Source organism: Salvelinus namaycush, chromosome 10 (assembly GCF_016432855.1).
Source record: "Salvelinus namaycush isolate Seneca chromosome 10, SaNama_1.0, whole genome shotgun sequence".
In the NCBI taxonomy this organism is placed as follows: domain Eukaryota; kingdom Metazoa; phylum Chordata; class Actinopteri; order Salmoniformes; family Salmonidae; genus Salvelinus; species Salvelinus namaycush.
The window spans coordinates 32,839,805-32,867,006 of record NC_052316.1 but is presented as its reverse complement, the minus strand read 5'-3'; the positions used below and the strand labels follow the sequence as shown (position 1 = coordinate 32,867,006).

Here is a 27,202-nt window from a genome sequence, read left to right as displayed (position 1 = left end):
TGGAAGTGTAATATTTGTCGTGATCATCCAAAACGACTTTCCAGTCCACACAGCTGCCAGGGTCTGAAAGGCCCTTTGTTCCAGCAGCTGTTTGCACTGTTGAGCTCAGTGATGCACCTTAGCCCTCCTCAGTTCTCATCAGCCCTCGGCTCCCTCTGTCGATGCACCTTAGCCCTCCTCTGTCGATGCACCTTAGCCCTCCTCTGTCGATGCACCTTAGCCCTCCTCTGTCGATGCACCTTAGCCCTCTGTCGATGCACCTTAGCTCTCCTTCCATCTCTTAGGCCTCTGTCCACTCCATGCTTCAGAGCACTGCAAAGCACCTTAGGTTGAGGATCCTACCGATTCTCGACTTCGGCGATGTCATTTACAAAATAGCCTCCAACACTCTACTCAGCAAACTGGATGCAGTCTATCACAGTGCCATCCGTTTTGTCACCAAAGCCCCATATACCACCCACCACTGCGACCTGTATGCTGTCGTCGGCTGGCCCTCGCTACATATTCGTTGCCAGACCCACTGGCTCCAGGTCGTCTAATTCTTTGCTAGGTAAAGCTTCGCTTTATCTCAGCTCACTGGTCACGATAACAACACCCACCCGTAGCACGCTTTGGCCACCTTTCCTTACAGTTCTCTGCTGTCAATGACTGGAACGAATTGCAAAAATCTCTGAAGTTGGAGACTTATATCTCCCTCACTAACTTTAAACATCAGCTAACTGAGCAGCTACCGGATCGCTGCAGCTGTACACAGCCCATCTGTAAATAGCCCATCCAATCTACCTACCTCATCCCCATATTGTTTTTATTTACTTTTTTGCTCTTTTGCACACCAGTATTTCTACTTGCACATCATCATCTGCACATCTATCACTCCAGTGTTCATTTCTTAAATTGTAATTACTTCACTACTATGGCCTATTTATTGCCTACCTCCTCACTCCATTTGCACACACTGTATATATATACTTTTTTTTCTATTGTGTTATTGACTGTACGTTTGTTTATTCCATGTGTTACTCTGTGTTTGTGTCGCACTGCTTTGCTTTATCTTGGCCAGGTCGCAGTTGTAAATGAGAACTTGTTCTCAACTGGCCTACCTGGTTAAATAATGGTGAAATAAAATAAATAAATAAAAGGTTTCCTTAGCCCTACTTTGGCCTCCGTCCATACATCTCTCCTCCCATGCATTTCTCCTCCCATGCATTCTCTCTGTTGCAGTGGAAAGGTTAAGAGGTGCGCAGTAGGAAAAAGATAGAGATGCTCCTTCTGTACCATGACCTCATCTCTCACTCTCTGCTCATCACTGGACAGTCAGTCACACCAGATCACCAGCATGTCTTCTTACACCAGTCTTGTCATCAACTGGCGGCTGCCATGGTCCATGAGCGCTGATCATAGAGCAGCAATGCTGGCCACTGGCCCAAATATGATATTATTCTATAAGATAGATTCTGTAACTCATGTTGCTTTGAGGTGGGCTGGCAGGTACGTCTGAGGGGGAACATACATGAAAATTAACAAAATTCTGATGTTGACAGTCACATGTCATCTCCTGATAGGCCATACATTTGGGTTCCTGAGCGGCGCAGCGGTCTAAGGCACTGCATCTCAGTGTAAGAGTTGTCAATATCATACCTGCTTCAAATCCAGGCTGTATCATATCTGGCTTTGATTGGGAGTCCAATAGGGTGGTGCACAATTAGCCCAGCATCGTCAATAGTGCACATAGAACAGACCTACCGCTTCTTAGGCTTGCTTTCAATAAGAATGACACATCTATAATTTACATTTCTATGTGAATTTTGTCGGGTCACTCAAAGTTACATATTGCAGCTTTAAAACTAAAAAGTAATTTCTGGCCATCATCTGTTGGAAAAAACAAACAGTTTCACCAAAATATAACTGAATAACAACAAAGCCTGTCACCATGTTCAAAAATGTCCCGGATAAATGACATTCAAAGCATATTTTTCATCTCTCCTGGTACCCTAGTGTATGTGCCGTAGCCAACTTTTCTTTTGTTGTCAAGCCATGCACATCTTTGGCATGCCAACAAACGGACACAGAGAGCAGTTGGCTAAAGCTCAAACAGAATTGACCACCAGGCAAATTCTAATGCCTTTTTTAAAAGAGTAATTTGACGTGGGTTGTTGCGTTGTTATAACCTTTTTTGACAAATCAAAGCGTTGAGTTGTAAAAGGTTGAAAAATAACTAAAATATATAAACATTTAATTAAACATAATGGTAAAAATACAGAAGTTTTAAATTAATGATATGTTTTATCAGTACATTATATGATCCATTGTTAGATTCCATTCATTGATTTTGGAGTAATTATTTTTATTATGTTAAGATGAGGAAGCAATGGGAATGGAATGAATTAACACCATAAGGGTTTTATGGTGCTATTCCCTGTTTTGGAGGTTGGCTAACAGGGTGTGGTCTATAGCCTGGTCAAGTTAAAAAGTTCAGCTATGGTCATGCTGATTAACAGCAAAATCGACCCCACTCGCACTAAGCAGCTGAACCAGAACCCTGCTGGAGGATCCAGTCTTTCCCAACGATCTCAATTAAACTGGGTGAATTACTCCACCCACCCCATAACATGTTCAGAAAACAGTGTTTTCACACCCACTGGCCACCCAGCCATACCTCAGCCATACCTCAACCCTCAGATACCCCTCTTTGACTGACCGTGCGTGGGCTGTGGTGGGGTAGGTGGGTGGCCGGTATGGGTACCAAGAACAAGGATCCTAAAAACTCACATGATGTCTAATTAGCCCTATGAGATTAATCCTCCTGGTCTCTGAGGCGCTGTCTCCCCTCTCTCCTGTCTCTTCTCATCAGTTCCACAGGGAACTAGATCCTAATGCCCCTTCTGGTACTTACCACTGTTGCGTCCCAAATGGCACCCTATATAGTGTACTACTTTTGATCAGGGCCCATAGGGCTAAGGTCAAACATAGTGCACTATGCAGGGAATAGGGTGCCATTTGGGACTTACACTCTGTCTTACTCTTTGGCCATGCTAAACGGTTCGCCACCATGTTTCTCTGTCTCACTCTCTCTCTACTCCTGTTCTTTGCAGCAGGAGCTCCTGTGAGGTTTCTCTCCACTGACTGACTGTGTGGTGGAAGAAGGGTTGTCCTTGTAAAGAACCAGGAGGAAGGAAGGCCGTCCAGTGGATACATCCTGTCCTCTTCTGGATAAGCTGTAGGCCAGTTCTACTACAGTATAACTGCAGCATTATGATGCCAGACAGACCCATTTTACCCCTGTTTCTCCTGGCGTTCTGCTGCTCAGCATTTGCAGGTAAGTCATCTTTGGCTGCTTATATATCTGTAGACATAGGGATTTTTGAATGATATATTATTATAGGCTATATTTTTTAATACAAAGAATAAAGGCTTTTGGTAATAGAGTAGCAAAACATGGAAATGGAAACTGTATATTTAGTGCTAGATGTTTTCTATGTGAGTAGAGTGAGTAGTCAATGTATGCTCTTATATATATTGAGTCTTCACTGTGGAAGGCAGCCAAGCAGTGGAATCACTCTTTGGAACTGGAAGCACACTTTGCACTCCGGGCCTTGTCAGGGCGAGCCTGGTGTTGCCTGTTTTTTCAGGCAATCACAAATCGCCCCACACTCTAGGAATTTCCCTTGTTTCTCCCAGCAGGCAGACCTCCCCAGAGCAGAGATTGGTTGTTGGAGCTCTGAGACAGAGGCAGGTTTGTGGCAGGTTTGTGGCAGGTTTGTGGCAGGTTTGTGGCAGGTTTGTGGCAGGTTTGTGGCAGGTTTGTGGCAGGTTTGTGGCAGGTTTGTGGCAGGGCTGAGGCAGGGCTGAGGCAGGGCTGAGGCAGGGTTGAAACAGGGCTGAGGCAGGGCTGAGGCAGAAAAAAAGTGCTGACAGCTTCGATCTCATAGCAGGTCTAGAAGGCCTCCATAATGCCTCCACACGTATCTGCCAGATTGATTGGAATGAGATTCAGGCGAAGCCAAAAGCACTGTGATTTACAGCTTTTTGGTAAGGCAGACTGCAGAGATAGGAGAGAAGAAAACAACAACACGCAAACACTGAAAACCTGTGATTATGTGGCAGGCTTTCAGATGTTGAAGACTCAGTCTGCTTCTCAACATTGGGTACCACTTTAAATAAACTTCATAACCCCTAAACGGTTAGCCACCATGTTTCTCTGTCTCACTCTCTCTCTCTACTCCTGTTATTTGCAGCAGGAGCTCCTGTGAGGTTTCTCTCCACTGACTGCTAAAGTCACTCCACTGACTTCAGAAGTCATTCATAAGCAAATGGATGTAGTTCCCTTTTATATCACCCTTTATGGAGCATGATAATGATAAATGATTTGCGATGCATTTTTTAAAACCGTTATTTAACTAGCAAGTCAGTTAAGAACAAAGTCTTATTTTCAATGACGGCCTAGGAACAGTGGGTTAACTGCCTTGTTCAGGGGCAGAACAACAGATTTTTATCAGCTTGGGGATTCGATCTTGCAACCTTTCAGTTACTAGTCCAATGCTCTAACCCCTAGGCTACCTGCCACCACATTTACAGTGCATTCGGAAAGTATTCAGACCCCATGACTTTTCCCACAATTTTTTACATTACAGCCTTATTCTAAAATGGATTAAATTGTTTTTCCCCCTCATCAATCTGCATACAATACACCATAATGACAATGCAAGAACAGGTTTTTAGAATTTTGAGCAAATCTATTACAAATAAAAAAACTATTCAGCCCCTTTACTCAGTCATTTTTAAAATTTGTATATTTTTTATGTTTTTATTTAAATTTTTTGTTCACATTTTTTCTATTTAAAAAAATAAAAAAATAATGTGTTACTTTTTTTGAACCCCTCTTCGGAGGACTAATATCATGGTTTTTTTACAGCTTTTTTGCTACATATTTTTGCTACATACATTTGACCTATACATTTGACATATACATTTAACATTTAAACTCTGAAAAAAAGAAACTATTCTTTTTCAGGACCCTGTCTTTCAAAGATAATTCGAAAAAATCCAAATAATTTCACAGCTCTTCATTGTAAAGGGTTTAAACACTGTTTCCCATGCTTGTTCAATGAACCATAAACAATTAATGAACATGCACTTCGTCGTTAAGACACTAACAGCTTACAGACGGTAGGCAATTAAGGTCACAGTTATGACAACTTAGGACACTAAAGAGGCCTTTCTACTGACTCTGAAAAACACCAAAATTAAGATGCCCAGGGTCCCTGCTCATCTGCGTGAACGTGCCATAGGCATGCTGCAAGGAGGCATGAGGACTGCAGATGTGGCCAGGGAAATAAATTGCAATGTCCGTACTGTAAGACGCCTAAGACAGCTACAGGGGGACAGGACGGCCATCTGATCGTCCTCACAGTGGCAGACCACGTGTAACAACACATTTTACATTTTAGTCATTTAGCAGACGCTCTTATCCAGAGCGACTTACAGTAGAGTGCATACATTTTATTACATTTTTACATTTCATTACATTTTACATACTGAGACAAGGATATCCCTACCGGCCAAACCCTCCCTAACCCGGACGACGCTATGCCAATTGTGCGTCGCCCCACAGACCTCCCGGTTGCGGCCGGCTGCGACAGAGCCTGGGCGCGAACCCAGAGACTCTGGTGGCGCAGCTAGCACTGCGATGCAGTGCCCTAGACCACTGCGCCACCCGCACAGGATCGGTACATCCGAACATCACACCTGCAGGACAGGTACAGGATGGCAACAACAACTGCTCGAGTTACACCAGGAACGTACAATCCCTCCATCAGTGCTCAGACTGTCCGCAATAGGCTGAGAGAGGCTGGACTGAAGGCTTGAAGGCCTGTTGTAAGGCAGTTCCTCACCAGACATCACCGTCAACAACGTCGCCAATGGGCACAAACCCACCGTCGCTGGACCAGACAGAACTGGCAAAAAGTGCTCTTCACTGAGTTGCGGTTTTGTCTCACCAAGGGTGATGGTCGGATTCGTGTTTATCGTCTAAGGAATGAGCGTTACACCGAGGCCTGTACTCTGGAACGGGATCGATTTGGAGATGGATGGTCCGCCATGGTCTGGGGCGGTGTAACACAGCATCATCGGACTGAGCTTGTTGTCATTGCAGGTAATCTCAATGCTGTGCGTTACAGGGAAGACATCCTCCTCCCCCGGCTCATCCTGACATGACCCCCCAGCATGACAATGCCACCAGCCATACTGCTCATTCTGTGCGTGATTTCCTGCAAGACAGGAATGTCAGTGTTCTGCCATGGCCAGCGAAGAGCCCGGATCTCAATCCCATTGAGCACGTCTGGGACCTGTTGGATTGGAGGGTGAGAGCTAGGGCCATTCCCCCCAGAAATGTCCGGGAACTTGAAGGTGCCTTGGTGGAAGAGTAGGGTAACATCTCACAGAAAGAACTGGCAAATCTGGTGCAGTCCATGAGGAGGAGATGCACTGCAGTACTTCATGCAGCGGGTGGCCACACCAGATACTGACTGTTACTTTTAATTTTGACCCCCCCCCTTGTTCAGGGACACATTATTCAATTTCTGTTAGTCACATGTCTGTGGAACTTGTTCAGTTCATGTCTCAGATGTTGAATCTTGTTATGTTCATACAAATATTTACACATGTTAAGTTTTCTGAAAATAAACGCAGTTGACAGTGAGAGGACGTTTTTTTTTGTTGCTGAGTTTATATTTGACATACATGATACTTTTATATATAACAACAATACATGACCAAACAAACTCTTTAATCCCAACCCTCAGCCACTCTCCTTGTTTGGTTTCCATGTGCCATATATTTTTCAATTGTGCTGTGATGTTTTACAAAATGTTTGAATCTTTCTAATCGTATATTATCCACAGATAATGAGCTAAAGATGAAAACCTTTCCTTCGAGTATTATTATATTACTTATTGATTGGTTATGGCAGCGATTACAGCCTCAAGTCTTCTTGGGTTTGACGCTACAAGATTGGCACACCTGTATTTGGGGAGTTTCTCCCATTCTTCTCTGCAGATCTTCTCAAGCCCTGTCAGGTTGGATGGGGAGCGTTGCTGCACAGCTATTTTCAGGTTTCTCCAGAGATGTTCAATCGGGTTCAAGTCCGGGCTTTGGTTTGGGCCACTCAAGGACATTCAGAGACTTGTCCCAAAGCCACTCATGCTTTGTCTTGGCTGTTTGCTTAGGGTTGCTGTCCTGTTGAAATGTGAACCTTCGCCGGAGTCTGAGGTCCTGAGCAGGTTTTCATCAAGGATCTCTCTGTACTTTGCTGTCTGTACTTTGCTCCGTTCATCTTTCCCTCGATCCTGACTAGTCTCCCAGCCCCTGCCTCTGAAAAACATCCCCACAGCATGATGCTGCCACCATGCTTCACCGTAGGGATGGTACCAGGTTTCCTCCATACGTGACGCTTGGCATTCAGGCCATAGAGTTCAATCTTGGTTTCATCAGACCAGAGAATCTTGTGTTTCATGGTCTGAGAGTCTTTAGGTGCTTTTATAGCAAACTCCAAGCGGCCTGTCATGTGCCTTTTACTGAGGTGTGGCTTCCGTCTGGTCACTCTACCATAAAGGCCTGATTGGTGGAGTGCTGTAGAGATGTGAGAAGGACAACCATCTCCACAGAGGTACTCTAGAGCTTTTTCACCTGACCAAGACACAACCCCCCCCCCCCCCCCCCCCCCCCCCCATTGCTCAGTTTGGCCAGGTCTTTTTTTTAAATGTTATTAGTATTCTTTTTTTTTACCTTTGTTTAACTAGGCAAGTCAGTTAAGAACAAATTATTATTTACAATGACGGAAGAGTCTTGGAGGTTCCAAACTTCTTCCATTTAAGAATGATAGAGGCCATTGTGCTCTTGGGGAACTTCAATACTGCAGAAATGTTCTGGTACCCTTCCCCAGATCTGTGCCTCGACACAATCCTGTCTCAGAGCTCTACGGACATTTCCTTCGACTTAATGGCTTGGTTTTTGCTCTGACCTGCATTGTCAACTGTGGGACCTTAGATAGACAGGTGTGTGCCTTTCCAAATCATATCCAATCAATTTAATTTACCACAGGTGAACTCCAATGAAGTTGTAAAAACATCTCAAGGATGATCAATGAAAACAGGATGCATCTGAGCTCAATTTCGAGTCTCATAGCAAAGTGTCTGAATACTTATGTAAATAAGGTATTTCTGTTTTTAATTGTAATACATTTCTAAAAACATGTTTTCACTTTGTCATTATGTGGTATTGTGTGCAGATTGCTGAGAAATGTATTTTTATTTAATCAATTTTAGAATAAGGCTGTATCGTAACAAAATGTGGAAAAAGTCAAGGGGTCTGAATTCTTTCCGAAGTCACTGTATGTAGTGTTTATCTAGACCTTTGAATCCTGTAAATCAGGGATCATCAACTACAGTAGATTCAGCCGTGGGTCCATTTTTTATACTGTATATATACTGTATATTTATATACACTACATTTTATTTAACCTTTATTTAACTAGGCAAGTCAGTTAAGAACAAATTCTTATTTACAATGACGGCCTACATGACCAAAAGTATGTGGACACCTGCTTGTCGAATATCTCATTCCAAAATCATGGGCATTAATATGGAGTTGGTCCCACCTTTGCTGCTATAACAGCCTCCACTCTTCTGGGAAGGCTTTCCACTAGATGTTGTAACATTGCTGCGGGGACTTGCTTCCATTCAGCCACAAGAGCATATGTGAGATCGGGCACTGATTTTGGGTGGTTAGGCTGGCCCGCAGTCAGCATTCCAATTCATCCCAAAGGTGTTCGATGGGGTTGAGGTTAGGGATTGCACATTGTAATCTTAGGCTTTTGTGCGGCTGCTTGGCCATGGAAACCCATTTCGTGAAGCTCCCGACGAACAGTTATTGTGCTGAAGTTGCTTCCAGAGGCTGTTTGGAACTCGGTAATGAGTGTTGCAACCGAGGACAGACTATGTTCACGCTACGTGCTTCAGCACTCGGCGGCCCCACTCTATGAGCTTGTGTGGCCTATCACTTCGCGGCTGAGCTGTTGTTCCTCCTAGACGTTTCCACTTCACAATAACAACACTTAAAGTTGACCGGGGCATCTCTAGCAGGGCAGAAATTTGACAAACTGACTTGTTGGAAAGTGGCATCCTATGACGGTGCCACGTTGAACATCTCTGAGCTCTTCAGTAAGGCCATTCTACTGTCATCGTTTGTCTATGGAGATTGCATGGCTTTGTGCTCGACTTTATACACCTGTCAGCAACGGGTGTGGCTAAAATAGCCAAATCCACTAATTTGAAGGGGTGTTCACACGCTTTAGGATATATAGAATATATACTGTATTTTTTTGCTCAGAAAACTTGGGGGGCCAAATAAATCCACCCGTGGACCAAATTCCGAAGTTGGGGAACCCTGCTGTAAATTACTTAATCCCGAAGTGTGACCCAACATAGAAAATATTTTTCTTTCATTGTGAGTGCCTGAAGTGGAACGTTTTGATAATGATCATCTTTACCACCTCAGCTTTGGCTGCAGTCTTTGCACTATTCTTTGTAGGCAGTTACCACTCTCTCTAGAGATTTAATGTATACTATACTACAAATAGCAGTCCAGGCTACAGCAGTCCAGCAGACCAGGCTATGTTGACACAAGGAACTCACGCATTATATTTTCCAATTCTTCCACATGCACTCTGCTGTCAGCATTGCTGCATGTCCCAATACACCTCCACCTCTCCGCATACACACACAAACACCTGCCAAATTGACTTAGTGTTTAAACATACCACACTATCTAATAGATGACCAGCACATTGTATATAGTAAGTCTTAGATTATGTCTTCATCGTCATAAGGTGTAGTGTTTCCTAGTTACATGAGTAATATTTGTGAAGTCGTGTAAGTGTGAATATCCTACTGATGAAAGATGTTACTCAGTAATTCGACCAATTAAGTGGTGTTAAGATGTGACAAGCCTTGTGCTGAAGTGTGTGCCTAAAAAACTTTAAGGTGACTCTGAAAGATCACTGAAAAGACTATGAAACAAATAGAGATTCAAAGATAACATATGACATTACAAAAGAGGTAAATAAGAGGAGAACGGGAACTTTGCATCTTTGTTTTTGTTACACCTTCCAGCTTCTCTCAGTCCTTCTGAAGTCTCATCAAATACGGCCAGCGATCTCGCTCCCTCTCTTTCAGTCAAGCTACGGTGTCTGAGTAAACAGTCACATCTGCCCTGTAAACTTGTAAGGAGGGCTCTTAGTTATGTAATGTTTAAATTGGTCAGTGATAAATCTTCTCTCATTGTAATGCAATCCAGGATACAAGCCATAATTCTCTCTGAAGTTTTACTCAAAGTTCCTTGATGGCTCTCTTCCCATCTCTCTGTATGCTCCGTCCTTCTCTGCTGCCTCTCTCTTTCTCTTTCTGTTTCTGCTTCTCTCTCTGTCTGCTGCCTCTCTCTCTGTTTCTATCCCTCTCTCTCTTATTCTCTCTCCCTTTTCCCTGGGACTGTTTATACTTTCTGTGCATTTACCCTGCTACCTTTTCTTTTCACGCGTGCCTCTCCTCACCTTGACAAAACTCTTTATTTTCTGAAGGATATATTATGAACTGGTTGTGACAACCTCAGGTTTCACTGTGAAATAAATGTGAAGCCGGATATTAATTTGATGCACTTGCCAAAAACAGCTCAGGCAGGATGCTTGTTATACTGCAGGCACAATGCACGGCTCGTGGCTCCTCGAGCCGTTCACATGTTATTATTTCATAGGCGGCCCTTTCTGATGAGTGACACATAGCCGAGAGAAGGGGGTAGTCTCTGAGTTTCAATTGGAAGGCATGGTGATACTGTATATACATGTAGGGACTTTAAATGATGACAGACACATAGATGGGCCTGAGAATTCACTCATATCAAGTTTTAACAGCTATAAAAGACAACGGTAACGTGACAAACTAAGTCAGTCACCCTGGTCTGAGTCATCATTTACTGAATTCCATGACTCCAAAGCCTGATTCACGCTGCAGGCCTTAATGCTCAAACCAGTTTTTTTTCAAATCCGTTTTGGAATACTGACTGTCCAAAGAGAAAGTTACAAATGACCAAATGGCTACTCTAGTTGTCATAGTATCAACGGGTGTGTGCTCAGTGGTGTAGGCTGATTGGTGGTGGTGCTCGTGCTTCCTATCACTCAGAAGTTATGTAGCAAGCTAAGGTGGCAACAATGCCTGCCATGGATGTTTCCCAGTTGCTTTGCATCTTCAAAATCATAGTGTAAGAAGACTTTTAAAGCCTCAAAGGATAGGATGATCCATTTTTCGAAACAAGTCCATTTTGGCTAGCCACAGCATTCAACTAACTAGCTAGGCAGCTGTTTAGCTTTCTAGCACATTCACTCATTTCTTTATAAGCAATTAACAAGATAGTTAGCTACCACATGTTCTTGTCAAACTGTAAAGATAGTAGCTAGCAAGCAACAAGCCAAATAACAGTCTCAAAACCACTTGAGGGCAAAAATATCAGTTTTACTGTCGAATGGCCAGGAATCAGATATGTATCTGGTTTCAAGCAACTAACGAAGGTGGTTTGAGATGTGGCTTGAAATATCCAATTCTATGTGCTTTTTGACTGTTCAGACTGCATAAAAAAGATCAGATTTAAATCAGACATGCAAAAGAATAGGATTTGAGTCACTTCAAACTGCCAATGTAAACAAGGCTCGAGTGCAATAAATATGGTATTAACCTCCATAGTCCTATAATCTTCACTTTGATACCAATCTACCGCTTTCATTTAATGTGCTCACAGTGTACCACATTTAATATATAACTGTCTTAGCTCTTTTATTTTATTTCCAGCTCCATGCTTGGCTATCAGATACACACCTCAGGGAAGCAGTTTTAGCTCTTTTCCCCATAGTTGAACAAAGGATGGCCTGTAAATCACCATCTACTGTATATCCACAATGCTGCTGTTAAGGCCTGCAGCATGACGAGGGGACTGCCAAAATGGATTGTGCAACCCGCTGTAAACTGAGGGGAGAATGGGGGAGGAGGGGGAAGAGGAGTCCAGTCCAAATCAACACACTCCGCGCACACACACGCGCACACACGCACGGACGCACACACACACACACACTTCACACACACACACACACACTTCACACACACACACACACTTCACACACACACTTCACAAAACCGAAGAGAGAGAGGTCCCTCCCAGCATGTTAAACCAGATGTTGGAGTGTGATTCATGCTAACAGTCGGAGCAACCAGTCAGAGCGGTACAGAGACTATGACTATATAGTGCACTGCTTTTGACCATAGGGTTAAAAGTAATGCACTATGTAAGGAATAGCATGCCATTTGGGATGCACATATGACTGTGTGTGTTGCTGTAGGCTAGAGAGTGGTAGGGATGTTTACATAGCAATGGGAGCCCTGCTTGCCTTCAGCATCTCTACTTACAGACCTGGGCCCGTCCCCGCGGTTAAGCCTTTATCTCAACAACACTGCCGATAAGGGAGGGAGGAGGGAAAGACATAGGCTTTCTCTCAGCTTGAGAAAATTATTTTGTAATGAAGTGTAGATTTATTATTGATATTAGTGATGAACAGCAGTGGATGTACACTGAGTCTACAAAACATTAAGAACACCTGCTCTTTTAATTATATAGACTGACCAGGTGAAAGCAATCATCCCTTATTGATTACTTACAAGCCCTTAACCAACAATGCAGTTTTAAGAAAAATAAGTGTTAAGTAAAAAATAAAAGAACAAATAACAAATAATTAATGAGCAGCAGTAAAATAACAGTAGTGTGGCTATATACAGGGGGTACTGGTACAGAGTCAATGTGCAGGGGCACAGTTTAATCGAGGTAATTGAGGTAATATGTAAATGTAGGTAGGGTTAAAGTGACTATGCATAGATAATAAACAATGAGTAGCAGCAGCGTGAAAGAGGGGGGGACAATGCAAATAGTCTGGGTAGCCATTTGATTATGTCACGCCCTGACCTTAGAGAGCCTTTTTATGTCTCTATTTGGTTTGGTCAGGGTGTGATTTGGGGTGGGCATTCTATGTTTTTGTTTTCTATGATTTTGTATTTCTATGTTTTGGCCGGGTATAGTTCTCAATCAGGGACAGCTGTCTATCGTTGTCTCTGATTGGGAACCATACTTAGGTAGCCCTTTTCCCTCCTTTCAGTGTGGGAAGTTGTCTTTGTTTGTGGCACTATAGCCCTTAAGCTTCACGGTCGTTTTTGTATTGTTTATTGTTTTGTCAGCGTCATTCTAATAAAAAGGAATATGTACGCTCACCATGCTGCGCTTTGGTCCAGTTCTTTCGACGGCCGTGACAGGTTAGCTGTTCAGGAGTCTTATAGCTTGGGGGTGGAAGCTGTTAAGAAGCCTTTTGGACCTAGACTTGGCACTCCGGTACCGTAGCAGAGAGAACAGTGTATGACTAGGGTGGCTGGAGTCTTTGACAATTTTTAGGGCCTTCCTCTGACACCGCCTGGTATAGAGGTCCTGGAACAGTAAAGGAGTTATGTGGAGTGTGACTTCACTGAAGAAAGAGAAAGGAACAAATATTACTAGAGTTTAACTCTCTCTTGTCCTGGTATTGGAAGAAGGTAGACAGAGTAGTAGGGCATGTCTCTGTTTTTTGCCTCTTTCATGGTAGGTTGCCAGAACTTGGCACTCTTCTTCTTACTAAGCGAGTGGGTTTGAGTTGAGTCCTTTATTCACTGCAGGTTTAGCTAAAAGCCCTGATCTCTGTCCCCACATGTTTTCAGGAAGGATATGAGTTACTTGATATCCTCTTATTTTGAAGTACATTATCAGGTTCATTATCATCACCACCACACATGACGTGTCACTTTCTTTCTCTGCAGTTAACAATCTATAAGCTTCCCTTCCTCTCCCTCCCTCATCTTAAGTAGGAGCCGGGCTGTGAGTGAGTTAGCTAGCTGAAGGCTTCCAGGTGGTGTCTCTCATCTCACCGCCCTACTCTCCCCAGTCTGGGACCCACCTTTCCCCCCTCAATTCGCCTCAGATAGGTTGTGCTGACAGGCCACGTGGGCTAAGCCCCACCGTCGGAAAGTTTATTTGGAAAATATCAGCAAAGTATTCTTCCAAAGTAACAGGCCCTCCTCAGTCCGAACACTAAATTACAGATATCATTTGCCTTAGATCACACGCACAGTCACATATTGATATTTTCACACTTGTTTTTTCACCTTGGGTCTCAGCTCTGGAAGTTGGGACTTGGCTAACGAAGGGAGAGAGAGTACTGTTGTTGGTTGTGGTTTGCGTCATTGCTGCTGTGTAGAGGATTAAGGGACTCATCACATTTACCACAAGGGTTTCCCCTCCACAATGTGATGCACTGTTATGTGTGAGTTGGAAGGTGCTTTTCTTTTGTGTACGTGGGAGAAACACTCTTGTGTTAAAACACATGCGTACTAAACTTTTTATTAATTTCATGTCATGGTATCTTCCATTTAGTTGACAAAATTACCTGTTGTCCACACTGCTTGATGAACTACTACAACAATTTAAATATACTATATTTCAATTGTTCTACTGTATAAATAACAATACATTTCTTGAGCTGGTGGGCGAGCTCTGCTTAGTGGCAGTTAGTCAGATGTGTAGTTCCTCTCTCATGGGGTTCTAGTGGAGGCTGATCTGAAGTCTTCCTTAAACAGAGGACTTTATTCACCAGCAGCATATTTGATCCCCTTTGTACTCGGTCTCTTTATTAACTAGCCAGCGTCTTGTCGAAGGCCAGGGGCCCTCCCCTCACAGGGTCATTTGCGTGTGTTAATACGTGTGGGGGCAAAGCGGCAAGACATTTGACGTTATGTCATTCTTCTCGGCCCACGAGACGAGGAGGTCCACTGGAATGTGGTCTCCTCATTTGGGTCTATGTGAAAGTAGCTGTGTGTGTGTGTGTACAGTATATATGTGTTTGTGTGTGTAAAAGTAGTTGCCCTCTCTAGTTGCCTCTCAGGCGCCATTAAAATGTAAAGACCTGCCTTTGTTTTCTATTCATACTGGCCTCGCCGGCAACCAGCTGCTTCTCCTAACCCATCAGTCATAATGATGTACATGTATATAACATAATAACAAGGCGCCACAGGGTGATTGATACATTACATGGGGACACCAGCTCGTCGAACTACTCATTCCAAAATCATGGGCATTAATATGGAGTTGGTCCCCCCTTTGCTGCTATAACAGCCCCCACTCTTCTGGGAAGGCTTTCCACTAGATGTTGCAACATTGCTGCGGTGACTTGCTTCCATTCAGCCACGAGTGTTAGTCAGGTCATGCACTGATGTTGGGAGATTAGACCTGGCTCACAGTCGGTGTTCCAATTCATCCCAAAGGTGTTTGATGGGGTTGAGGTCAGGGCTCTGGGCAGGCCAGTCAAGTTCTTCCACACCGATCTCGAAAAAACATATCTGTATGGACCTCACTTTGTGCGCTGGGGCATTGTCATGCTGAAACGGGAAACGGCCTTCCCCAAACTGTTGCCACAAAGTAGCGTTAAGATTTCCATTCACTGGACCTAAGGGGCCTAGCCACACCATAACAAAACAGCCCCACACCATTATTCCTCTTCCACCAAACTTTACAGTTGGCACTAAGCATTGGGGCAGGTAGTGTTTGGCAGTCGCCAAACCCAGATTCATCTGTCGGGCTGCCAAATAGTGAAAGTGTTTCCATTGTTCCAGAGTCCAATGGCGGCGAGTTTTACACCACTCTAGTAGACGCTTGGCATTGCGCATGGTGATCTTAGGCTTGTGTTCCGCTGCTCGGCCATGGAAACCCATTTCATGAAGCTCCCGCCGAACAGTTCTTGTGCTAAAGTTGCTTCCAGAGGCAGTTTGGAACTAGTTAGTGAGTGTTGCAATCGAGGACAGATGATTTTTACACACTACGCGCTGCAGCACTCAGTGGTCCTGTTCTGTGAGCTTGTGTGGCCTATCACTTCGCGGCTGAGCCGTTGTTGCTTATAGACGTTTCCACTTCACAATAACAGCACTTACAGTTGACCGGGACAGCTCTAGCAGGGTTGACGTTTTCCGAACTGACTTGTTGGAAAGGTGGCATCCTATGACGGTGCCATGTTGAAAGTCACTGAGCTCTTGAGTACGGGCCATTCTACTGCCAATGTTTGTCAACGATTGCATGACTGTGTGCTCGATTTCCTACACCTGTCAACAACGGGTGTGGCTGAAATAGCCGAATTCACTCATTTGAAAGGGTGTCCACATACTTTTGTATATATAGTGTTTGTTTTGGAGATAATCCCTCAAAACTGTCCTGCTATTGCCATGGCATCCAGAGAACATATAGTATAGTAATCCTATATATTTTAAGTCTTTATTCCTCTTTGCTCCCGTGGAACATAAATCCACCTTTTCATGTTGTAGTGACCCCAAATATTATTCTGTTGACTTCACTTGTTCATTTTTCAGGCTATATCTCCATTGGAAGATTACAGTTGGTTTCATTATTTTCTGTAGAACCATGACCTAGATATTTATGTGCTGTGGCTGGATCAATAGTGGTATATGAGTCAGTATATTTAAGCCGTAAAGCTGTATAGGGGCTGCCCTCTGTTTACCCTGATACTCAATCCCTTCCTGCTGTTCATGGTAAAGAACAAACAAGCAGGGGTATGTTTATTCAGTAGATATCCCACACCACATTTATTTATTGTGTGTACATGTCTGTCAGGGTTTCCGTTAGGAAAATGTGGCGCCGGACATTTAACCGGCAGCATTTTTAATTTCCCGGACATTTGAGCACAGTGATATATAGTACGGGTGTGGCTGAAATAGCCGAATTCACTAATTTGAAAGGGTGTCCACATAATTTTGTATATATAGTGTTTGTTTTGGAGATAATCCCTAAAAACTGTCCTGCTATTGCCATGGCATCCAGAGAACATACAATATAGTAATCCTATATATTTTAAGTCATTTTCTTCTGATATACGGCCCAAAATGCACTAATAAACAGCTAGCTTCAGTCGTTATGTCATTAAAAGTGTATTCCTGTCCCCAGCGTCTACAACCTCTAGCTGCTGATGTAACCTTCACAGGATCTGTATAGGACTTAGAGTCTCAAGAAGTGTTCTTTAATACTTCAAGTGAGGTGGGAGGAAACTTCACATTGGTGGTTTAACTAGACTGGCTTTTCAGCCTTTCTATTGTTGTAAAGTCATTACTAATATGAACAATACAAAGGGCCAAGATGAAAGCAGGCTGGGTGGGTGGGTCATTCAGAAAATAAATGGTGTCAGGAACGAGCAGGACAAGTGGCACTCAAGACCTTCACTGGGCCTGAGACCCTGGCTGCGAGGCCTATGTGTGTGTGTCTAAGTCTGACTCACACTGGGCCCGAGACCCTGAAAAGAGGCCTGAGATGGGTGGGAGGCTAAGAGGACAGGGGTAGGTGGTTGCTCCTGAGAACGCTGACAAGACTGGATGAAAGGGCCTGGGGTCTATTTGGCGCCTGTGAGTGATGGGTTAAAGGTCATTGACGTGGCCGGGCATTTATTCATTTACAAATATTTTAGATTTATGTTTATGTCACCCTCATTCTTGAATATCCAGTTATATAAAGGTGCCAACGGAAACATTTTTCTTTCTAAAACAATTTATCATAGTCATTTTTGTTAGCACATACTTAACCCTCCACTAAAGAATAGCATGACTTGGGAGAACTCTTTCTAGTCTCTACACCCATGAGTCCATACAATGCCTTGCAAAAGTTTTCCGACCCATTGGATTTCATCACATTTTATTGTGGGATTAAAATGGATTTAATTGTCATTTTTTGTCAACAATACCCATGAAATAGTGTGTAATGTCAAAGTGGAAGAACCATTAAAACAATTGTATTAATAAAAACAAATATAACTCAAATATAGTCGTTGCATAAGTATTCAACCCATTTGTTTAGGCAAGGCTAAATTAGTTCAGGAATACAATTTGGCTTAACAAATCACATAAATTATGTTCACTTACTCTGTGTGAAATAATAGTGGTTGACATGATTTTTAAATTACTAACTCTTCCTCTGTCCCCCATAAATGCAACATCTGTAAGGTTCCTCAGCGAAGTGTTGAATTTCAAGCACATATTCAATTACAAAAACCAGGGAGTTTTTCGATGGGTAACAATAACAAATCAGACATTGAATATCTCTTTAAGCATGGTCCAGTTCATAATTATGCTGTGAATGATGTATTAAACCACCGAGACACCTCAAATATACAGTTACCATGAGGCCATTGGTGATTTTAAAACAGCTACAGAGTTCAATGGCTGTGATGGGAGTGAACTGAGGATGGATCAACAACATTGTAGTGACTCCACAACAATGACCTAAAGGACAGAGTAAAAAGAACACAAATATACAAAATAAATATTCCAAAACTTGTATGCAACAAGGCACTAAAGTAATACTGCAAAAAAGCATAGCAAAGGAAAACACTTTTTGGCCTAAATGCAAATCCCTATGATTGAGGTAAATCCAACACAACACATCACTGAGTAACTGCCTCCTTATTGTCAAGCGTTGTGATGGCTGCATCATGGTATAGGTATGCAAATACTGATGTAGATGTACTGAGGTAGAAGTTTTTCAGGATTAAAAAGAAACGGGATAGGGCAAAGCGCAGGCAAAATCCGAGAGCAAAACATGCTTTCCACCAGACACTGGGAGAGGAATTCACTTTTCTGCAGGACAATAACCTACAACACAAGGCCAAATCTACAGTGGAGTTGCTTACTAAGAAGACCGTGAATGTTCCTAAGTGGCCAAGTTACAGTTTTGACTTAAATCTGCTTGAAATACTATGGCAAGACTATGGCAACACTTGAACATTGATGTATGCCATGATCCTCAACATTTTGACAGAGCTTGAAGAATTTTTAAAAGAATAATAGAATAGTATTACATAATCCAGGTGTGCAAAGCTCTTAGAGACTTACCCAACAAGACTCACAGCTGTAATTGCTGCCAAATGTGTTTCTAACATGTATTGACTCAGGGAGCTGAATACTTACGCAACAACTATATTTTATTTATTTTATTTTTGATTAAATCTTCTTTAAAAAGTGTATTTCTTCCACTTTGACCCTACAGAGTATTTTGTGTAGATTGTTGACCAAAAATTACAGTTAAAACCATTTTAATCGCACTTTGTAAAAAAAACTATGTGAAGAAATCCAAGGGGTGTGAATACTTTTGAATGAATCCATCTCAGTACATACTGTTTCTGCAACTGGTATGCCTGTGTATAAAATCAAAACAGGAAGCCATTCCTAGACTGGGCCTGTCTGTTTATTATCACTTGATAGAAAGATGGGTCCTGATTTGGAGTGACGGTTTCAGTCCTAGGTCAATAGCTCAATTGTCACTGTACTTTTTATGGACACAGATGTAGGATTTATGACTAGTATCCACACCTGGTAACACACTTGGAGATGGCACAAAGATTCATTTAAATATTTTTCTCCCTATTACTGTTTTTTTCCCCTTATGTAAATGTTATTCCGTCATGCGATCAAGTTATTTAGTCATGCAATCAAGCTTGGCAGTAGCGAATACAATTTGTCAGATCAGATTGATTCATCAAATAAGGGATTGTTTGTGTGATGCTGGACCGTGGACAGGTTTGTGGGACTTTTGATCTCAGATTTCACACTTTGATGGAAATTTTTTATGACTTTCCTGACTGACTGCAGTGCAGCCCCCATATCCCACCTCCTCCCCCTGTCCTCCCCTGTCAACCGCTCTTCTCCCCCACCTCTTCTCCCCGTCCTCTCCCATGTCTCCCCTTCCTACCAACATCCTGCCTCCCGTGCTTCCACATTTTACAGGCTCATATTGGTTCATGATGAATCCATATTTCATAGCTAGCAGACAGAATGAATAAAGCTAGTACTATCCTTATGAAAGGCTTTATTTGCTTCCTGTATTTGTGCCCTCTGGCTAACTCAGCGCTGAGTGAGTTACTGTTAGTGTCAGCGCTGCGGGCCTAGTGATTGTGTAGTTCCAAACTAAAGCCCCTTAGAAAAACATGACAGGGCAGAATATTGCTCTCCCTAAACTGGTTTGCGTGTTCTGCGGACCCTGAGAATCTTTGCTAGGAGACAAGGACCAATGATTGGAGGATTGAGATAATACCTTGGTCCATATGGGAACTGAGATACCACAGGTTTAATGGATAGAACTACACATATTGACATAGTGGCCCCACCAATCCCCTGTCTATTACATGTATTTTCCTGTAATCAATCCTGCCTTATGATGTCTTTGTGTAATTGAACAAACATGTTTTCAAATCCGTTTGTCTTTATTTGGGAATGTGTACAGGATACAGGATGTATTCTGATATAGGCAGTGCACAGCCAGCGTCATCTATTTTGTGAAACACACTGTGTAAGAATTAAAACTGTGTAAAAGTATCTCCCTCTGAAAAAATATACAATAGTCTACTGCTGAGGGATGCTGGAAATAAGACACGTGCACTTGTGTCTGTCTCTGAGTGTGTGAGTGTGTTTATGCGTGCACATGTTGTGTGTGTGTGTGTGTGTGTAGTGCGTTGGGGAAGGGTCTTTTTGTTTCTTATCGGAATTGGCTTTGTGGGAAAATCAGATATGTTCCTAACGGGCACATGGTATGACATCACATCCTGTACCCAAGTCTTGGAATGTCACCAGCAGCATGTTGTAGCAACAGAGTGCATTTCTTGGAATCTAATCAGTGGTTGCATCCTTAAATGGCATTATATTCCCTATATAGTACACTATTTTGACCTGGGCCTATAGGACTAGGGAATAGGGTGTTATTTGGAACACTTCCAGGGTGTTTAAATACGTTTTAAGTCGGTTGGCTTGGAGAGTATTTCTACAGTCTCTGAGATTTAACTATCGTTTTGAGTTTCTATACGCTTCCTGACTCTACTAACCCTTTTGAGAGCGATCCCGATACTGTATATCCACGTTCCTCGTTCTCTAGCCTTCAACATCAGTGTAATAATCAAAGCACTCAATGAGCCTTTACAACAGAATCTGTTTCTATTTTAGTTCACATATACAGCTTCTGAGTAGACTGCTAATACTTTGACTACCTGATTTAAAAACTCAACTGTAATTCACAAAAGAGGCATAACAAGAACTGCAGACTTCAGTAGGTATTGTAAGGGGCAGCATAGAGACTGGTGGAGATTGAAAAGTACATCAGTTCTGTTACTGGCTGTCCGTGCTTCTCAACTCCCACATCGTCAGATAGGTTAAGTGGAGTAATAAGGAGTTATACTCATCTGAGTCAGAGTGCATTTTTATCTTTCAGTGTCAGTTCCTCCCCCATTCCTGATCTCTCTCTCTCTCTCTCTCTCTCACTCTCTCTCTCTCTCTCTCTGTTTCTCTCCTCTTTCTTGTCATGTCCCTCTCTCTCTCTCTAAACTCCTAGTTTGATGTGTAAAAATGTGAATGCCTGTGGTTTCTACCCTGTGTAAATTCAGTAACCTAAACCGTCGTCATCGGCTCTTGAGGACTTTCCTAGTATTACTATAAGAACCCAGTAAATTCAGCAACCTGAACTTAATCTACTCTCTCTGAGGCCTTTCGCAGCAGTACCACTATATAACCCAGTCAGCGTATTCATTCAGCCTGCTTCCAAATGGCACCCTATCCCCTTTATAGTGCACTGCTTTTGACCAGGGCCCACAGAGCCCCTTGACTCACTTTGACAGCCTTCCCCTGGTATCTACATGATATACTGTAGGAGAAAGAGAAAGGGCAGTGTGTGTGTCAAAGGCACAGTGGGCTATCAGCTCTTTTTCATTTTCTCTGGCATCTAATTTGGCCGCGAAGCATGTGTGCGGGTGGCTTATTCATCTTCCTCCACTCAAAGGACTTAATTGAAACTATGGCTCATGCTGAAACTTATTACAAATGCCTTTTCAAGACTGACTGACTGCCCCATGACGCCAAATGGCTTTGAGTAACATTTGTGTTTTATCAAATGGTTTCAGGAATGGTTTATTACAGTTACCCATCATACATAGTTGAACCTTCCACAAGATAAGATGATTATACCATATCGTCACTGTCTGATGAAAACCTCTTATCTCCAAAAACAGAGACTTTTCTGAAAAATTACCATATGTCCCCATTAACGAACACACAATTATAAAACTTCAGAAGTTATTTTGAATACATTTTCTTGGTCCTAGAGGGTAGTTACTGGTAGTTACTGCTTTCAATAAATGAATAAAAATTGACATTTGTAAAAATTGACAGCAAAAATATATATATCCAAATTTGATAGGAAATATAGAATACCGTTATGAATACAGGTTAACAGGATGTATATATGAACAAGTAGGTTAATAGCTTATAGCTGTAAAAGTTGTGGCCTGGTGTGTCTGTGCTCTCTTTAAACAGGTGCATGTGGGAGTGAAAGACAAAGGCCTAGCATTTCCAGTCAGAAAGTTGAGGTAGCAGCAGAAACGGGTGGCAAAGACACCTTGTACAGTATGTTGACCATCATTGGCAATACATCCTTTCTAGAACTGAGATGTTTTCCTTCTGTTACTTTGATTACACGTTTATCAAATCATTATTTCCTAGCATGCTAGCCTGGGAAAACATTCTAGATTAGTCAGTTTTATAGAAACCTATCTGATGTCAAGCTGGTGAGGTACACAGAAACTGTCCTCTGTGGTTTTTGAGTATTTATTTATATGATAGTTTTGTGTTTTTGTTGTCGTTTATTATGATTTTTACTTGGTTCTCCTGGCTGTAACTAGGTCTGGGTGGTGAGGATAGTAGGATATTGATGTTGAGTATGTGGGTCCAGAACATGCAGGACCAGACCAGGCTGTCTGTACTCACACAGGTGTGCTCTATCCCATGCGCTGCACTCTTGCAGGGTTCTGTCTGTCTCATCTTTGTCAGGATCCAGACTGAGACAGGAAGAGACACTCCTGTGGGAACCAGTCTCGCCTGGTGTGGAGGTTTGCCTGATGAGAGCAGTTAGTCCCCCAGGCCCCAGAATAAAGGGTGCTTGGACATTGATGGATATAATCATACCCTAGACATGAAATAAAATCAGAATTTTCTTCAATTGCCGTTATTGTTCTCATTTTTTAACATAATCTGATCAACCAACATTGGCTTCACGCTGAGATTCACAGGTCCTTGACCTTATTTTCCACCAGAAGATGATTAACCATGACCTTATTCTCCCAACCAAAATCCAAGATAAATATTTTGCTGTTAAGGTAGACATCACAGATGGAATATCACTTGTTACTATCATATATGACTGGATCTGCTGGGCTTAGGTCTTGGAGGTGTCTGCTCTGCAGTGTGTATAGTCTGTCTAGTAAAGTGTCTGGTGGGCTCTCTAGGCCGGGTTAATTTTTCATGCAGAGCGAACAACAGCTCCTCTCATTCCTCTCCTGTGGGCGTTAGTCCGGCTCGGCCTGGCTAGAGGGCCTAGCAGCTGCTGGACAGGACCTCTCTGTACTCCCTCTGCTGTGGAGAGAAGAAACACAGAGAGGAGAGAGGGGGAGGGGGGAGAGAGAGGAAGACAGACAGGGAGAGAGAGAGAGGTATGGACAGGGGGAGAGGTGACAGAAGAGACAAAGCTGTTCAAGTCTTTTTCTTCTCCTCTCTCCCCTCTCCATGAAGGCTGCAGACTGTGATGACAATACCAGATGTGCAGGATTGGATTCCAGTTGGTTTTAGCTACACAGAAAAATATCAATAATACCAGATATTATGGCTATGATAGAGGATTGTTGTATAAGTACAGTGCCTTCAGAAAGTATTCACACCCCTTGACTTATTCCACATTTTGTTGTGTTACAGCCTGAATTCAAAATGTGTTATATATATTTTTTCTCACCCATCTACACACAATACCCCATAATGGCAAAGTGAAAACATGTTTTTAGAAATGATAGCAAATGTATTGAAAATATGAAATTTACGTAAGTATTCACACTTCTGAGTCATTTCATGTTAGAATCACCTTTGGCAGTGATTACAGCTGTAAGTCTTTCTTGGTAAGTCTCTAAGAGCTTTGCATACATGGATTATACAATAATTGGACAATATTCTTTAAAAACGTCTTCAAGCTCTATCAAACTGGTTGTTGATCATTGCTAGACAGCCATTTTCAAGGTCTTGCCGATTCAAGACGATTTAAGTAAAAACTGTAAATAGGCAACTCCAGTTGGTCTTGTGTTTTTAGGTTATTGTCCTGCTGAAAGGGAAATTTGTCTCTGAACCAGGTTTTCCTCTAGGATTGTGCTTAGCTCTTAGCATAAAGTTAATTTCTTTGCCACATTTTTTGCACTTTTACTTTAGTGCCTTATTGCAAACAAGATGCATGTTTTGGAATATTTTTTATTTTGTACAGACTTCATTCTTTTCACTGTGTCTTTTAGGCTAGGTTTGTGGAGTAACTACAATGTTGTTGATCCATCCTCAGTTTTCTCCTATCACAGCCATTAAACTCTGTTGCTGTTTAATCTCTGAGCGGTTTCCTTCCTCTCCGGCAACTGAGTTAGGAAGGATGCCTGTATCCTTGTAGTGACTCGGTGCATTGTATACGTCTATTAAGTTCCTTTGTGTAAATGTATAAACTAAGTTCCGTATTGTAAATGTCCAATAGACATCGTTGTTGTAATAATGTTGTAAATATGGCAGGCCCATAAATGAATATATAATACACAAATGATCAGAGTTGTTGTCTGAGTTTAGTTTGGGGGAAAGTATGGCCCTATTGTTGCTCAATCCCATCTCGGTCAAAACAATTTTGTCCTGATATGATTTTGAACTAGATACAGACGATTCCATTATTCTTTGGGATGGAAACACTGTCTTTGCTTAGTACCCACAGCTCCATTTGTGTTTCAGGGTTATAAAACAAATGTTTGGTTTCCTTCCATTATTGTCGAAATCTTCTGTATTATTTTTTTCCAACACACTTTTATTGTCTCTGTATAGCCAATTTTTTTCCAGGAAGTTAAATAAAGAAACAACATCACTGCCCGACAAGTGCCATCATTTCTTAGCTGTCTTCCAAAAAGGACTAATTATTTGTCTGTCTGGCCGGTGGCGTGGTTGTTATTTCACAATGTGTGGTGTGGGGGGAAAAGTGAGTTTGAGTGCTCTGAGATTAGGACTGAAGGGTGAGGCGTGATGACTGGAGAGAGAGGGACCGGCGTGTACTCCTTGGGGAGGAGAGGGGGGTTGGAACTCCGATGCACCACAACAAGGTTTTGCCATTAAGGTTTTGCAGTTTCTTTTTCCTTGACTCCAGCCATCCGTCACTGTGTTTTTGAATGTATGTTCCCATCAATCACATCAAAGTAGATCTCCTATGAGTTGTATGGGGAATGGATTCACTAGCACCAGGAGACAGCAGCTGTAGGAAGAGAGAATAGGTTAAAGACATCTGTCAGAGGCTCTCAGGGTCTCTCTCAGGAGAGACAAGAGAGACAATAGTAAAGCATTTCTGTCCTCGCAACACACAGATAGGAAGGTATTTCTCAGGCTTTGTGCGGATCACACGTACAGTGTGTGTGTGTGTGCGTGTGTACAGTACTGCAAAACAATAACAGTCTGTTCTCAGAGAGAAACCTTTCTCTAGCAGCCCACTGTTGAGGTACAGTATTTTTGTCAGAGACGGGGGAGTTTTAAAGTTATCTCCCCTGTCTTTCATTTTCTCTTTTAATTATTTCCAAATGTTTCCCCCTGATCGCTATCGGCAACTATAGCGTGTTTATCATGCAGTGTTTGAAACGTGAGCGGGGCCTGCGCTGGCTGGTTGGCCCAAGAAATGTCTGTGAGGCTGTTGGGCAGAGTAGAGAGTAGGGACTGACCTGAAAGAGGAAAGTCTGGCCACACAGCTTGTCCACTGAGACACAGTTTCTCTAATGGAAAAGGCCTGTTCCATGCCTTGCACAAAACATCAGTGCTGTGTGTGTATGTGTGTGTGTCAGTTTAACAGTGTGTGTGTGTGTGTGTGTGTGTGTGTGTGTAAAATTACTATGTTACTAGTGTCCTCTCCTGGGTTGCGTGCCAAATAGCACTCTATTTCCTATAAATTGCACTGCTTTCATACTACTTTTATAGTGCACTATATAGGTAATATGATGCCCTTCGGGACATAACCCTGGTCTGACCACGCTGGGGCTTGGCTCTGCATGACTGACAGGTCTCACTGGTCCTACTCTTCCTCTCCATGACAGCCATGGATGGATGGATGGACAGCAGTGAGAGGAAAGGGGCAGACGGCCCTATTTTTGGACCACTGCCCTCAGACTAACTATAATCTATGGCAGTCTTGAGATCTAGTTGTTGCCTATTTATTATAATTTATTATGATTGACTTTAGCTACCTAAAGCATTATCTTCAGTTTTTAGTAATATACAGGACCTCACAATGTTACCTGCACCACTATTAGGCTAATCAGTGTAGAGTAAAATGAAAGATAGATAAAGCAAGATTCTGATCCAGAGAGAGAGAAAAGGGAATCCCACAACCTCCAACATAATATGAACTTGTTAGGATAGCCCTTCAAGGAAGTTTTGTTAACAAGTGTGCTCGTTATGTTCAACTGCTTGATCCCTGTTATAGTCCATCCGTTCTTGTTGTACTCCAAGTCCAAGTTCACCAGTCTCTCTGTGCTGCAGGGCACCAGTGGGAGGGAAACACACACACACACACGCACACACACACACACTGTAGACCAATCTAACATGCTTCTCACAGGAACACCTCCAGCGCCACATCTCCACAGCAACTTCTGTAACTGACCACAGTCATAACGGCTAATTATGGGCTGTCCAGAGACAAGAGCACTAAAGTGTGAAGTGTGGGCCACCCCCTGTGGGGATTAGGGAATTAAGGGAAGGTCAGATCTAAACATTTACGGGAAAAGAGAAAGAGGTAAAAGTGACATAAAGGGGATTATAATGGAGGTCTCTTTGGGCCATCTTGATTATACGTCTGGCACCATAACATCCTGTACAGGGTCAGCTAGACACTGCTTTGTTCAGAGGCAAGGCCAGTCTTGTGTTAGTGGCCTGTTGAGGGTCAGAAAGCGTGGTGCTGC

At 42.7% G+C, this 27,202-nt stretch overlaps 1 protein-coding gene across 1 annotated transcript in view; it reads left to right on the top strand.

Moving 5' to 3' along the window:
- Positions 1–3,098: 3,098 nt before the first annotated feature.
- The window catches only part of LOC120054307 (transforming growth factor beta receptor type 3-like), a 154,798-nt gene continuing 130,694 nt past the window's right edge, over positions 3,099–27,202 (top strand). The window contains exon 1 of the mRNA XM_039001721.1: positions 3,099–3,316. Within this exon, the coding sequence (XP_038857649.1) occupies positions 3,253–3,316 (64 nt within the window). The 5' untranslated portion in view covers positions 3,099–3,252. The remainder of the gene's footprint in view (positions 3,317–27,202) is intronic.